This window comes from Primulina eburnea, chromosome 1 (genome assembly GCF_022965805.1).
Source record: "Primulina eburnea isolate SZY01 chromosome 1, ASM2296580v1, whole genome shotgun sequence".
Classification (NCBI taxonomy): Eukaryota; Viridiplantae; Streptophyta; class Magnoliopsida; order Lamiales; family Gesneriaceae; genus Primulina; species Primulina eburnea.
In genome coordinates, this window is record NC_133101.1 from 6,083,529 (window position 1) to 6,098,127 (window position 14,599).

At 31.7% G+C, this 14,599-nt stretch overlaps 2 protein-coding genes across 3 annotated transcripts; both read right to left on the minus strand.

Moving 5' to 3' along the window:
- Window positions 1-1,329: 1,329 nt before the first annotated feature.
- Window positions 1,330-3,103, minus strand: LOC140824320 (CASP-like protein PIMP1). Its single transcript, XM_073185925.1, has 3 exons — window positions 2,880-3,103; window positions 2,624-2,756; window positions 1,330-1,767 (listed from the first exon to the last, which is right to left on the minus strand). Exons 1-3 carry the CDS (start codon window positions 3,038-3,040, stop codon window positions 1,540-1,542), a joined length of 522 nt encoding a protein of 173 aa, XP_073042026.1. The 5' UTR covers window positions 3,041-3,103; the 3' UTR covers window positions 1,330-1,539.
- A 5,015-nt stretch (window positions 3,104-8,118) lies between these two features.
- On the minus strand, window positions 8,119-13,436 carry LOC140824374 (uncharacterized). Of its 2 annotated transcripts, XM_073185974.1 has the most exons (10): window positions 13,270-13,436; window positions 13,131-13,192; window positions 12,934-13,024; window positions 10,845-10,931; window positions 10,536-10,589; window positions 10,140-10,324; window positions 9,323-9,405; window positions 9,109-9,209; window positions 8,737-8,958; window positions 8,119-8,471 (listed from the first exon to the last, which is right to left on the minus strand). In XM_073185974.1, exons 1-9 carry the CDS (start codon window positions 13,318-13,320, stop codon window positions 8,746-8,748), a joined length of 927 nt encoding a protein of 308 aa, XP_073042075.1. In that variant the 5' UTR covers window positions 13,321-13,436; the 3' UTR covers window positions 8,119-8,471; window positions 8,737-8,745. The 2 variants fall into 2 exon arrangements, with proteins under 2 accessions (XP_073042075.1, XP_073042070.1); XM_073185969.1 differs by lacking the exon at window positions 8,119-8,471 and having other exon boundaries at window positions 8,500-8,958.
- Between the last annotated feature and the right edge of the window lie 1,163 nt (window positions 13,437-14,599).

A 14,599-nucleotide genomic window follows, 5' to 3' on the forward strand; every position in this document is an offset into this window, starting at 1 on the left:
TAGGGTAACGCAATTAATCGACATACATTTATATTTAAGAAATTTTTTCAAAATTAGCGAAAAAATAATTTCTTATTTTTATTTTTTATAATTATATTATTTTTTTACAATTTAAATATCTATTATTTTTTATAATAATAAATTTTTAATAATATCATCCCGTGCATCGCACGGGTTAAATACTAGTATAGTATAGATATTACACTTTTGTTTTTGTTTTGTTTTTCTAAAATTTAACAAACATTTTTATTTTTTTTTAAAATTTCAATATTTCAAATATCACTTTAATCCCTCAATAATTTGTCAAATTTCAATTTAGTCCATCGATAATAATAAAAAAAATTGTACACACGCACCGCGTGTGCAGAGTGACTAGTATATATATATATATATATATATATATATATATATATATATATATATATATATATATATATATATATATATATATATATATATATATATATATATTAGTTGAGTTGATCTTGCATTATTATCACGTGTACAATATTTAGTTTATAACTAGCTTACTTGTTGTAGGTTTATTATACACTCTAATGTTTTTTTCAATTTCATCAAAAAAATTTAATTAGTTCGTGAAATATGATTGATTTTGTAATTTGTTGTGGAATAGATGGATAAAATAGATATTTATTTTATCAAAGAAAATAAAGGTGATATGATCGATAATTATAATAAATGGTTTGACAATTGGTTATACCACACAGCAATTTTGTCTATATTATCCCTCAAGTTTAATATAGTAATATATAGATATTTATAATGGTATTTATAATATTGATTTATATTATATCTTAAATGTTTTATTTATTGAATAATAATAATAGCAGTATTTTTATGTAATATAAATTATATATTTGTATTTTCAAAATCACGTATTATGCATGTAATTAAATATTAACTCCATGTTAAAAATTATAATAAATTACGTAATTTGGTTGGGAACATTATCGAAATTATACAATTTGTGAACTAAACTGAGTTCTTTGTACTCGTTGCTCGATATATGGCTTATATAGATATCAAAATTTGATTTTAGAAAAAATAAATAAACATCTCTTTGATTTTTTATTTTAAAAATAACTATAAATTAAATAAAGAAAATTTAAATTTTGGTCATGTTTATTTATTTCTTTAATATTTTTGTCATCTATGACGTCAAACTTCAGTTTTAATGTCTGCTATATCTTTTTCTTTTGCGATTTTATTTTTTTCAATGTGACACTGATGCGACGGTGACATGAGTAATAACATCAGCAATCCAATTGAAAATAACTAAAAATTGTCAAAACTGAAAGATACAAGATATATACTGAAATTTTATTACATAGATCAAAGATCAGAACTCCAAAGAAACAAAATATAAGAACAAAATAGTACTTTTTTCCACCTAAAAAAATTCAATATTGAAACTCGGGTAACGCTATATATAAGAAACTATTACCAAAATGAGGTGATATTGCAAGGAGATTAAAACAAATATATCACAATATATATATATTCTGCCCTTGTACGTACTCAGACTCTTTTTGGTAGAGACAATGAAGAAATAATTGATGATAGTGCTGAAAATATGAATCCAACGAAGAGGACAGCAGCGGCCGCATTCGCCTTGTTCAGGAATTTATCAGTGTCTGTGTTACCAGCAATTCCCGCAACATTCTCCGAAGCATCGTTAAGCCGTTTCACATCTACGGTGAACCCAAAGCATGCGGCTGCACCAGTTGCCAATAAGTAGGAAACTACCTGCATGGAGCTCAAACAAATTATGATCAAAATAGCTAGACAAATAATTTAATGGTCAGTCGTATTATATTCGTAGTTATATCGAAACTTTCGTGTCTATGGACGTCGCACGTATTGTGTGCATGTACGATAAATATTTATATGAATAAGGGTTTTTACGTGATATCAATTGTTGAATTGATGTCACTATGTTCATATAAAATATACTTGAAATAATAAATTTAACTGTGTTGTTCTGAGAAATATATGAAGTTTGTAATGACACCACATAAATAAATTTAATATATTATATTAATAAATTTATCACTATATATTTGATGAGAGATGATTAATATTTGTAAATAAATGGTAGAAATATTTTAAGATTTTTATTTTAAATTAAAATATTAGGTTGGTTGGAGGTAAAAATTAATTATGTTTCATGTGTAAAATTAATCCACATTAAAATAAAATTATTTATGTTGGTAAAAATAGCTAAGTTGCAATCGATATAATTTTATTTGGTTTCCATATAATACTTAATTTCAATAAACCTTAACTTTAGTTTTAAAGAAATTAAAATCATGATGGAGAACCAATTGTAACAAACCATTCACGTCACTCAATAAAAAAAAACCTCTAGTTAGTTAAAAATATTTGGATATATACAAAAAAAATTTATGAGACGGTCTCACAAGTCAATTTTGTGAGATGAATATCCAATCTTGTCGCCAAAAAATTCCTATGAGAAGCAGAATTTATAATTTTAATTTAATTAAAAATTATATATATTTTCTAATAAAAATTTATCTAATCAAAAATAGTTTTAATTAATTTCTAAAAAATATAAAAGATTATAATAAATTGTATTTCGAACCTTGTCACCAAAAAAGTCAACAGTTCGTAAGCCATCGCCCCCAATCTTGTTTCCTGTGAGCACATGAAGCAATGTGAGTGCAGCCTGTAGGAGTGTGTAGGCTATTCCAATCACAGCCGCAGCAAGCATGTAACTGCATATATTTCAAAAATAAATAAATAAATTTCACACACACACACACACACATATATATATATATATATATAATATGGTTTGTTCAAGTAAAATTTGATTTAAAAAAATAATGAAAACTAACCGGTAAACATAAAAGTCACTGAACTTGATCGACTCGGCGTCGATCATGTTGATCTTGTTGGTGACCATGACGACAGCTGAAACCAGTAGGCAAATGAAAGTGATCATCCGAGCCGCAAGCGCCACCACAGGTGGAACGGCTGTCGATGGCGGCGGTGTCATTTCTCCGGCCTTCCGAGTTATATATGTGAGATGATTTGATTTATAAGTGTTGTGTTATATATATCATATCCATAACTTTATGCCTCCTTTTATAGACCTATGTTTGTGTGTATCAGTCGACGACTTTGAAACTTTCGTACCTAACCAAGTAAGTAAAGTTTGTACTAATACGTACATAAGAGTTGATTTTTGTTTTATTTGGGTATTATTTCCTTGAATTATTTCGAGAAAGCTGATATTAATTAGGGTAATTTGATGGTTTCATAAGAATTTTGTGGCTTTATATATTAAAAGTTGTACCAGTGATAACAATATAACTACAATATTTTAAATCGTACAACGGTATAAGCGCAATTTGTTGTCGTATTCCAAGCAGAGAGTTATAGCAATCAAGAAGAAAAAAGAATGAGATATAGTAATTAATAAGAGTGCATATTTAATATTTTAAATCATAGAAATTCATGCCACGACGTATACGTGGAATTTAAAATTTATATTAATTTTTTTTACTTTTGGCTTCAAAGCTTATTTTAATTTTATTATATTCAGTTTTTTAAATAAAAAAATGATAATATGGATTGCCGTATTTTTGGGGGAAAAACGATGAATAAAGCAGTAGTTTAGAGACCAAAAGTAATTAGGGTCGGGATTCATCCTTGATATATACATTGGAAAGTTAACAAACATTTAATCCGTACAGTTTTTTTTTATCGATGGAAGTTATCATATATTAAATAAAAATAAAGTCTTAAAAATGTGACAAAATTATAATAAAGTCTAATAATTTTGAAATTCTGGACAAGAAACTCGTTATATTTTGTTAACCATAACGTCATTGTCAATATATAATATATCTATACAATTTATAAAATTATATAAGATATATACTTCAAAGGACGATATTAACCTATCCAACTAAAAATTAATTAATTTTTAAATATCCATTCTACCCTTATTTTACAAAAAAAATTACAAATATATATAATATTTTTATAATAAATTCAAAATTCATACATTATCTTATAAATTACAAATATGTGCATGTAATATAGTTACATTATTATTTTTCTATAAAAAAATCACACATTATCCAAATAAGATATATGTCTCGCAAATACGATCTGTGAGACCGTCTCACACAAGTTTTGTCATTTGTTTATTTAGGAAAACTACAATGATGATCTTATAAGTTGATATATTTTGAGTTTTTGTTTTTAATGTAAGAATGTAAAATTTGATTTTTTTTCCAATAAGTTGTTTTTTAACAAAAAATTGAATTTTTATTCTTTTTCGTTAGAGTGTGGCAAGAGAGGAAATAGTTATTAATATTTGGAATCATGTCCATATTCTAACCGAAAAAATAATTAGAAGTTAAAAAGACTGCTGGTTTTAAGACCTAATTTAAAGGATAAAACCAAAAATATGCTTGGACGTCGACATTTGTTCATGCTTGGATATATTTGAGTTGCAAAATTGGTCTTAACTATAATTTTTGGTAAAGGACAAATATTATCTAATTCTCATTGTCATAAGAGTCGAGATCATGTCTCGATTGATAAAGCTGATAAGTGCTTAATCTTTGGGACCAATTTACAAGACGATTTTGCTAATTGTCTGATTTTTTTTAAAAAAATTAATGTTGAAATTGTGAAATCATGATCCCCCGATCCGTCACACATGACAGAGGATATATATATGTTGGGTGTAATAATTGTCCTTGCTTGGTAAAGCGATCGAACCGTGGTACTTGAGCTGCTTTGCGATTTAAAAGATTTGAGTTGCACCATTACCACTAGCTATAGCTTTTGGTAAAGCGGCAAGCATTCGGTCCTACAATTGTATCAAAGCCAAGGTCAGTGATTCAATTCTCATTGATTGCAAGGAGTGTAATTATTGGGAGAGAGATTGTTGGGAGCAATAATTGTCCTTGCTTGGTAAAGCGATCGAACCGTGATGCTTGAGCTGCTGTGCGATTTAAAAATTTTGAGTTGCACCATTACCACTACCTATAGCTTTTGGTAAAGCGGCAAGCGATCGGTCCTACAATATATGAAAACATCCCATAGGTTTCGTGAACAAACTATTCCCATTTATTTTCTTGATTTGTCAAGTTGATACAAAATGCTAATGGGATATTAGGGAAGACATTATGGGTTTATTTCATCCTACCCATGTGGGCATTGTCCTCATGATAGGATGGATGGCCAAGATTTGCTCATGCATATATAGGACCCATTTTTTTTTTGGAAATTGTATGTGTGGCAAGATCTTACCCGTTGAAATGAAGTGAGAGTAGGGTCCACATGATAGGTAGGATCTCATCTACCGACATTATGTACGTGTTTAAAACAATATAAGAAAATTAGGGATTTGCTAATTAGTTTCCTTGTCACAAAGTCATCGGTCTTCGCCAGTTAGCTCTAGCTTATCCGTTGATGTCATAGATGGCTTAGCTTGTTTAATTTATTAATATCAAATTAAAGTTTAAAAATGGATTTCATCCTTTGTCTTGTGGAAACAGTCTACCAAGATTTTAATTTAAAAGGGTGATCGAGATTTTTTCTCCGGCCCTCAATTAAGAAAGACTTTGGAAAGAAAATTCGTCGAAAATGTAAGGTTTCTACTACGTATTTCGGGATGATATAGAAAGAGAAAAAAATCACAGAGTTGTTTAGATTTTAGAACGATTACTAAATCATAAATATTTTTGTTAAGATACATTATACAAGCTCCTTTTAATTTCATGAGTTGGGAGATTCAAGTGTGTTTACTTGTGCAGTCAAGCTTCAAACTCTACAAGTTTTCAAGTAATAAAAAAAATATTTTAAAGACAGTAAAAATTAAATACTAATTTTTAAAATTATAAACATCATAAAAATCTCATGCCTTAGACAAGTGTTTTTAAGACATTAAAAATTAAATACTAATTTTCGTCGTCCATTGTCACTCGATTAAAATAGTAATTGTATTTGACACGCTTTCTCACATGGATATTAGAGTGGGTTTCATGTGAGACCGTATCACATATCCTAGTCTGTGAGACGGGTCAACACTCAAACCTACATATATTCACAATTAAAAATAATACTCTTAGCATAAAAAATAATATTTTTCATAAATGACTCAAATAAAATATCTATCTTCACAAATACGATATGTGAGACCGTCTCAAACAATCAATAAAATAGTTTAAGTAAAACAATCAATAAAATTGTTTTAAATATTAATATCTCAACCCAACTTGTTTGGAATTTCGAATAAAGAATGGTTGACCTTGACCACCTATCCACATGTGTCTGCTCTATAATAGAAGTAAACAACTATATTACCATATTAACCCCCTAAAAAAAACTATGCCCTTTTGCTTAGATTAAATAAAAAGCTAAATATTAAAAAAAAAAAATCAATCTTTTTTAAAAAATAAATAAATAAAAGCTAAATTTAACGCCTGAATTTCATTGGAGCAGTTTGTTTTATATATTGAACAGCTCTTAGATGACTTCTTTATCTCTTCCCCCACACACAGCGAGAGTAATTTTTCTTCATATTCACGGTATCCAAAGGAGGAGTCCACGGATCACATGTATCCTATTTCGATATTGATCACCCCCGCTCTCTTTGGCTTTGGACCTCACACGATCGACTTCGTTTCAGTCTGACGAGCTAAATCCATCAATCTAGATCGAGTTGCGTTTCAGTCTGACGAGCTAAATCTATCAATCTAGATCGAGTTGCACAATATATCCAACGATAAAGTACAGAAAACTTTTGTAAAAAACCAGTGAACAATATGGTGAAAAAAGTACTGTAAAGAAAAATTTAATCACGTGATCAGCCTGTTTTAGGTCATTTAACTTATAAAAATTGTGTTTTAGTCTTATAATTTTGCATTTTGTTAGTTTTAGTCCTAAGTCATCGGATAGCTTACGTGACTCATGTTAGCATTCAAACAAAACAGAACTAAAAACCAACAAAAAAATCAAAGTTGCATGACTGAAACACAACTTTAACAAGTTAGATAACTAAAACCGCAAACGCAACAACTTAGATAACTAAATTGACTATTTTCCTTGATCAACCCTTCAACACTTGTTGATTCGGTGGACAATATACGTCGGACTCTCCATTACTCCATCAATTCGGTTTATTTCGAAAATAGTTACTTTTTGATACAAAACATGCACTAAAATAAAGTTATTAGCCCATCAATCTATGGTTGAAGCTCCAAATATAGTCTTTCAAAAATAATTCTCAGCTAAGTTAAAAATGTTTGGATATGAGGGTGATTTATGGGAATGCAAAATTTAACAATCAAAAAATAAATGAGTAAGTCTCTTGTGAGACGGCCTCACAAATCTTTATCTGTGAGACGGATCAACTCTACCGGTATGCACAATAAAAAGTAATACTCTTAGCATAAAAAGTAATATTTTTTCATGGATGACTCAAATAAGAGATCTGTCTCACAAAATACGACATGTGAAACCGTCTCACACATTGCCTAAATAAATATTGAATGATGCAATGACTAGGTTTTAATTTAACTAGTGTCATTGCAACAACGTTCCCATACAATCGGTTTTTGTAATAAACAATGTGTGAAATTTTAAGCAAAAAAATGATGCTATTATATCAAGAGAAATGAGATTTACAGTCCATTTCGTGTTAAATGCACTCAACTCGACTTTCAAAATTTTATATTTGACAAGATTATCACCATCCATTACTTTTTCCATTTTTTTTATCCATTACATTCTTTTATTATAAAATGTTGATTTACCAAAAAAAATCTTCGTATTTGACTCGATTCGATTCGTATTCGTCTACCCAAGAGTCTACCAAGATTTTAATTTCATTCCATTTTTAAAGGGTGGTAAAGATTTTTGTTCCCACCTACAAAATAAGACATTTTTCATATGTCAAGAAGACCTTAGAAAGAAAAATCGTTGATAAATCGAGCCTTCAGATATTTCGGGACGAAATAGAAAAAAATTTGTTCACAAAATTGTTAGATTTTAGAATGATGAAAAGCTCATAAATATTTTGTTTACATTTATTTTATAGGCTACCACGATAACTCCGCCACCATGTATTTTAAACTTGTCGAAGAAAAGCCATTACAGGCAAAATACGATGAACGAGAATTTGTCCATTCTTACTTCAGGCGTTTCTCTTCCTCCGAACAACACCTACCCCTTAGATCATATGGGCTACTCTTATTTTCGCGAGGTCTGCCATATGTGTGGAGGGATTCGAGGGTGGGGAGTTATTCATACCGTAGAACTGTATATCCAGAGTTTCACTCTTCCTCCTATCGATACACTTGGACCATATGGGCTACGCTTATTTTCGCGAGCTCCGCCATATGTGTTAATGGTGTTGATGGATCCAAGGGCGGAGAATTATTCATACCGAAGAGGAAGTATTAGTTCTAGAATAGTGTGGACAAATCCTAAGAATGGAAAGCATTAATGATCTACCACATAAGAGCCATTACAATTCCTTGGAAAGGCTAAGAAATATTTCTAAGAAGATGTTTACTAAATAACAGGAGATAGATGCTGTTATTTTTTTTAGAAGCTTAATAAACTTTAGAGATTTTTTCAGGTGAATGTTAAGAAGGGAAAATTTATCCTTCACAATTGGAACAAACATAATCCTACAAGGGCACATTACATGCGCGTAAACAGATGTACCTTTAATTCTCATAAGCCACTGAGATGTGAAATTTTGTGGAGGGCATCCTCTTCCATTTGAAGCAGCTGATTACAAAATGCTTCCACATCTCGTGCTTCTTCTTTCAATGTGAATCGTAACTCCTTCCACTGGTACTCGTGTGATCCGTCAACTTTCACACAACCCGGAACTTTCGCCAGTACATCAAATCCCTTTCTATCCAAGGAAAGAAGTAGGGCATCCTTCAAATAAACCACAAGTTAGTTAAACTCTGCCAAAAAGATAGTGGATGAATCACAAGAAATTCGTGGATGTCAATGATCTTTGAATGATCATGTCATACATGATATGTACTCATCAAATTTATCAACAAAACAAAATTCACACCTTACCTTTGCATTGATGTTCAGGTAATTGATACAGAAAAGCACAAGAGCTCGACGCCTCACTTCACTCTGATTAATTCCATCAATCAAGCTCATTGAAAAGTGAGCTAAACAACACCGATGTTAGATTTAATACATCCAAGCAAGAAGGAAGACTAGCATAAAAATAAAATGGAAAAAAATGGGCATAATGACTGTCTATTACAGAAATAGGTCTTACATAAAGAATCGGCTTTAGACTCCTCAATATCCTCAACATTTACTTCATGAACTCCTCTGTTACAATCAATATACGTGCACGAGCTGCATAATGTAAATATACTTCACCAACCAATTTATATTTCAGAAGCTCTCAATCTTCAAATAATTACTGAAATAAATGGTTTGAAGCAACCCTCTGCTCTCATTTATCATTTTCTAATAATGCATCAGTCTGTTCACTAAAAGGTAAGTTCACACACAACCAAGTTATGAAGACATGCAAAGACTTCATTCAGAAGCCATATTAAATGAAAACTGTAACTTGTTAATTAAATCATTCTGAAATGTGAGGCTTATCACTTATGATTTTCTCCTCAAGTTGATCATTAAAGGCATGCCCACCTATGTAAAATTCAGGTACATTTCATACCTCTTGATTTAAAGACAGAAAACATATCACCATTTGGAAAGTTACGAAAAACTCACATGTCCAAGATAACCCAATATTTACACCCCTGGCACGCAAAAACCGTAACAGGGGAAGGTCATCAATTTCCATCAGTAGCCAGAATAAGTTGTTACACAAGAAGGTTTAGGACCTTAGGTACAGCCCAACTGAGACAAGTAGTTCTTGCATTGGCTTATGTGAGGCATGGATAGGGCTAGGATAACATGAAGGGGGTCTAGTTTATTTTGAAAGGATCAAAATATAAGCCGCAGGGTTTTGTCGAATTACACCAATAAAATATGACTCGAGAATGATCTCTAAGCATGACCTGATTTGGCCGATTCAATTTTAAAATATTTGAAAATTAACGTCTAGAAAGATTCACAACCTCATATCGAACTTGTACACAGAATATTGTTCATTGCCTTCAAGTAATTCCAGGAGGTTCGTACTTCGAGGCACAGGACCAGCACAGGATGAATTCAATATTCCAGAAACTGAATAGCTTGAGTTTTTAACAGCATTTTGGTCTGCTAATAGGGTTTCTCTGATGCTCTCAGTAACCAACTTGGCCTGAGGAAGACAAAAAGAAGAGCAAGCATTTCTCTAGTCTCTTGACAAATTGGTCAAACTATGGATCAACAAATTTTGGATAAGCATTTGCATCATGTGCACCAGGAGAGGTATCAAGATTCATGAATGTAGATCCAGACAAAATATTATTGAAAGGTAGCATATTACTGAAGTGTCATATATAGGCTAAAATTTCTTAAATTTTATTTACCTTTTCCTCAGTAAGTCGGACAGTATCACCCATCAAAGCAACCCGAGCTGGTAGCTGCATCACAAAAGGCTATAAATATTCTTGTGTTATTACGAAATACAAGCCTCCCCATATTACTTCACAAATGCAGAAAGGTATAGAATTACTTCATTCATACAAAAACTGCAAGAACATACTAATTCTTCTTTCTGTTCATAAAGCCCATTTTCCGGGAACAAATGCCAAAACACAAATAAGGATAAAAATCAAGAGAATCCATGTTAGAAGTTAAAAAGCTTAGAGTCCAAGAATGATAAACTAAGCTCGCACCTTCTCTATTGACTTCAATAGATTTGCAAGTGGACCAGGAAATGGACTGGATACGGCAAAAGAGCTGCGTTCATCAATAAGAACATTCTGAAAAAAGAAAGATTTTTTAAGCAAGGAGAGCTTAACACTGGATTAACAGGCTAAAATCAACCACTCATAGCAAGAGCCAAGAAGTTGATAAACACGCAAGCTATGCTTGAAGATTAAAATATGCATTATGGTCCTATTGTCTTCTCTTGATGAATCTCATGTCTTTTGTCAAGATGGCAAGATAAGCAAAACTATGTCCTGAGCTGTATGCAGCAGAAACTGCAACTTCACAATTAATATCTTGGAATTTGAAACACCTTTTATAAACATTGGCAGCCTTTGGTCTTTCCTCATTTCCAAGAGGAATTGCTTAAATTGTTTCTTCTGTTGTCCAAATGATTGGTCAAGTCCACAAAACCAGTCTTTTGAGCAATGAGGATAAAGTAATAATTTAAAAAATCAATTCAAGCGTGCAAAAAATGATACAGTATAATAACAGGCACATTTACATCTGTATTCCTCTGCATTGATGATAATATACATGACTGAAACACAGAAGAATGAGTACAAGAACTATACAAGAGATTTAAGCCACATTATCCAGAAGCTTGCTTCATTTAGATCAAGAAAAATCTTATTAACAAGCGTAAGTAAACAGACATAATATGCTTCCTTCTCTCTGCATGTAATTACGGTGTCTTACAACTTTTTTTAGATTATGTGCAATATATTTAGGAACTCATTTTTTGGGCATTGCAACATAATTAAGAAAAATATGAAAGCAGAATTTGATTCAACTTCTCCAGGATTGTTACATTTTCTCTAGAACAGGAAGACTGCAATCAGCATCTGCACATACTTCAAAGTTATCAATCTTGCCTATCACAACCTTCAAGGTAAAGTTTCCACTACCATTCTAGAGGATGGGTTTTTTATAGAGGTTGGTAATTTAGGGTGGGCTACAGACTCCTTCAAACCATATGCTTGTCAAAACTGTAAATTTCGTGTGGAGAAAAACAAAAAATAATAGGACAAAAGGTGCCTGCTGCGTCTTGCACCTCAGATACCACGCAACTTTTGACGTAAATGTGCCCGGGATATATCTCCAGGCGCACTGACTTGCGCTTGGTGCACCCGAGGTCATCCTTTAACAACACTGGGAAAGACACTACAAACGATAGGCTTTGCTTTTCAATCATGTATTCCCCAATTTGAAAGCAATTTCCTTTTACTTAAGCTCTTATGGCCTAATATAAGATCAGACACTTGCCTCTCTCGGATACCTTATGGAAATCCTCAACTTACTACGCTTGCCTCCTGGAATAAGTTTCACTTCCACATGATCAAACCACAGCAATACCCACTTTAAATGTCATAGGTGCACAGCTAGCATAGCACAAAAATCTTAATCTCAAAATAAGTAATGCCTGACCAAGAATCTCACTTTTTACTGGATGATGTTTTCCCAATAAAATTCTGTTTATAGTCACTTTCTATCATGTACCAACTGCTAAAAACTGAAATAGCTTACGACATGCACGGAGGGGTGTTAGTCCTTCATAAAGACGGAGCAGAAAGACTTTAATATGAAAGCTCATTAAGCTTTTCAGCAGTTATCGTGATTTGAACTTGCAAGCTCAAATTTAGCATCAAATAGAGTCAATTCTTATTTATGATAGAAACTGAATGAACAAAATCATCCCATCAACTGCAATATCATACCTATATATCCCAATGGAAACCAAGTATCTCTGTTGAAGTCCTTTGACATGTTTATTTAAAAGGAAGAATTCCCATTGCACAACAATATTACCTCGGACAACAAATTCCTAAAGGAATCAGATAATTGAGTGTTTTTCTTAAATAAGTTCTTCATGAGAAGAACATATGAAGAGACACAACCCTCCCCAGAGAACAGTTACAATTCCAATCAAGAAATGAAAAATCACATATTTCCAAACGTGTAAAATTTACAAAATTCCAGAAATGCAACTAAACGCAGGCTTAAGGAAGTACATAACCATTAAACCTAAGAAGAAATACTTAAAATGATGTGTACCACATTATGCAAGTCCTTCTCAGGTATCCATATAAATGGCTTCCCCTTCTTCACAAAGTATTTCACTTTCGAAGTGTAAATCTCTTCCTTGCTGATTGAATACAACAATGTAAGGGAGGCCATCGAAGAACAAAAAGCACAAGCACCCAAATGAAAAAAAACATGGCAAATCAATTTGACAATGATCATGCGCATACCTTCCTTTGGCATCAGCTTTGATGGAGTTAAGACTACCTTTCCAATTGGAAGCCAATATATTCTGCGAGTAAAACAACAGTAGCATCCGTGACTAAGAATATTCGAATCAGCTGATAAAATTTTGAGGATATCACCAACCTTGCATTTCTCTGCAAGAGTTAAGACTGAAGATTTTCCACCTTTCAGCATGATTCGTTCCCTCGATTGCTCCCGCAATCCGTGGGCTGACACTAATCGGCGAAGGTTTATTCAGTTGTTGCTATGGCGAGCTAACCCTCTGTAATATTCCTATAGTTCCACGCTTATTAATATATTATTCGTATTCAAAATTATTGAATCTGATTGAACTTGGCCTGGTTTGTATTTTTTCGAACTGAACTCAAATTTAAATTATTTTGTTCTATAATTTAAGAGTTTTAATTTTTTTTAAATAATATAATTATATGAGAGTTTTAATAAAATATTATAAAATATAAAAAATTACCAAATTATAACAAAATGAGGAAAGTTTCTTTTTTAAGAAACACCACCAGAAACGGGGCTTAGGCGGACCTCTACAAGTATATACAACAAAATAGCAGTACAAAAAAAACTTAATGGGAGGGAGATTATGCCAAGATCTCCGCAGAAAAGGCTACATAATCCTAACATCATAACATAAAATAATGACATACTACAACAGGACAACCCGGAATACAGCAAAACAAAATGCCAAAAAACCGCGGGTACCTCGGAATACATCAAACAAAATAAGACAAAAGGGTGGGCAAAAAGAACTCTGCAGTGAATACTCAGCAGCTAACGTCCAAAAAGAGGAAAAAACAAGATCAACAAGGATAAGGAGGTCGCCCATAGGGCAAACTTGACTGAATCGCCTTAAGCCGGTAATATCGTCGTTGTTAAGAGCGTGTACAACTAGAGAAAGGTAATGATAAACAAAATGAGGAAATTTTAAAAACTATAACAATCCAACCTTGGATTAGAGATTAGGATTTTTTATTTTTTATAATATTTTATTAAAAACATAATTATATATTAAATAAATAAATTTCGAGCTGAACTTAAACTCGATACTGGATTCAAATAGAATTTGAGCCAAAAAATTTAAAACTTTTGATCATCGACTTGAACTCGAATATAACTGATTCGAGTCTTAATTGTTTTCATACTCGATGCAATTCTTTTAGACATCTAATTTTAAAACAGATTTCCGGATGTCATTGCTCTAGATTGTCCCATGATTAAATCTAGATGTGATTATAGCTCATGTAACATTGGAGTTTACTTAATTTTAGTTTTTTTTTCAAGAAGAGATTTGTTACAATTTGATATTGAACTCAATATTTCGTTCTAAACTTGTTATCGCTATACTGCATCCATAGGTCATCTTGCTCAATTTAATGTGTACATATATGGGTCTCTAAAGTTTTAACAAATTTAATTCAATATTTAATTAGAATTTTGGTAA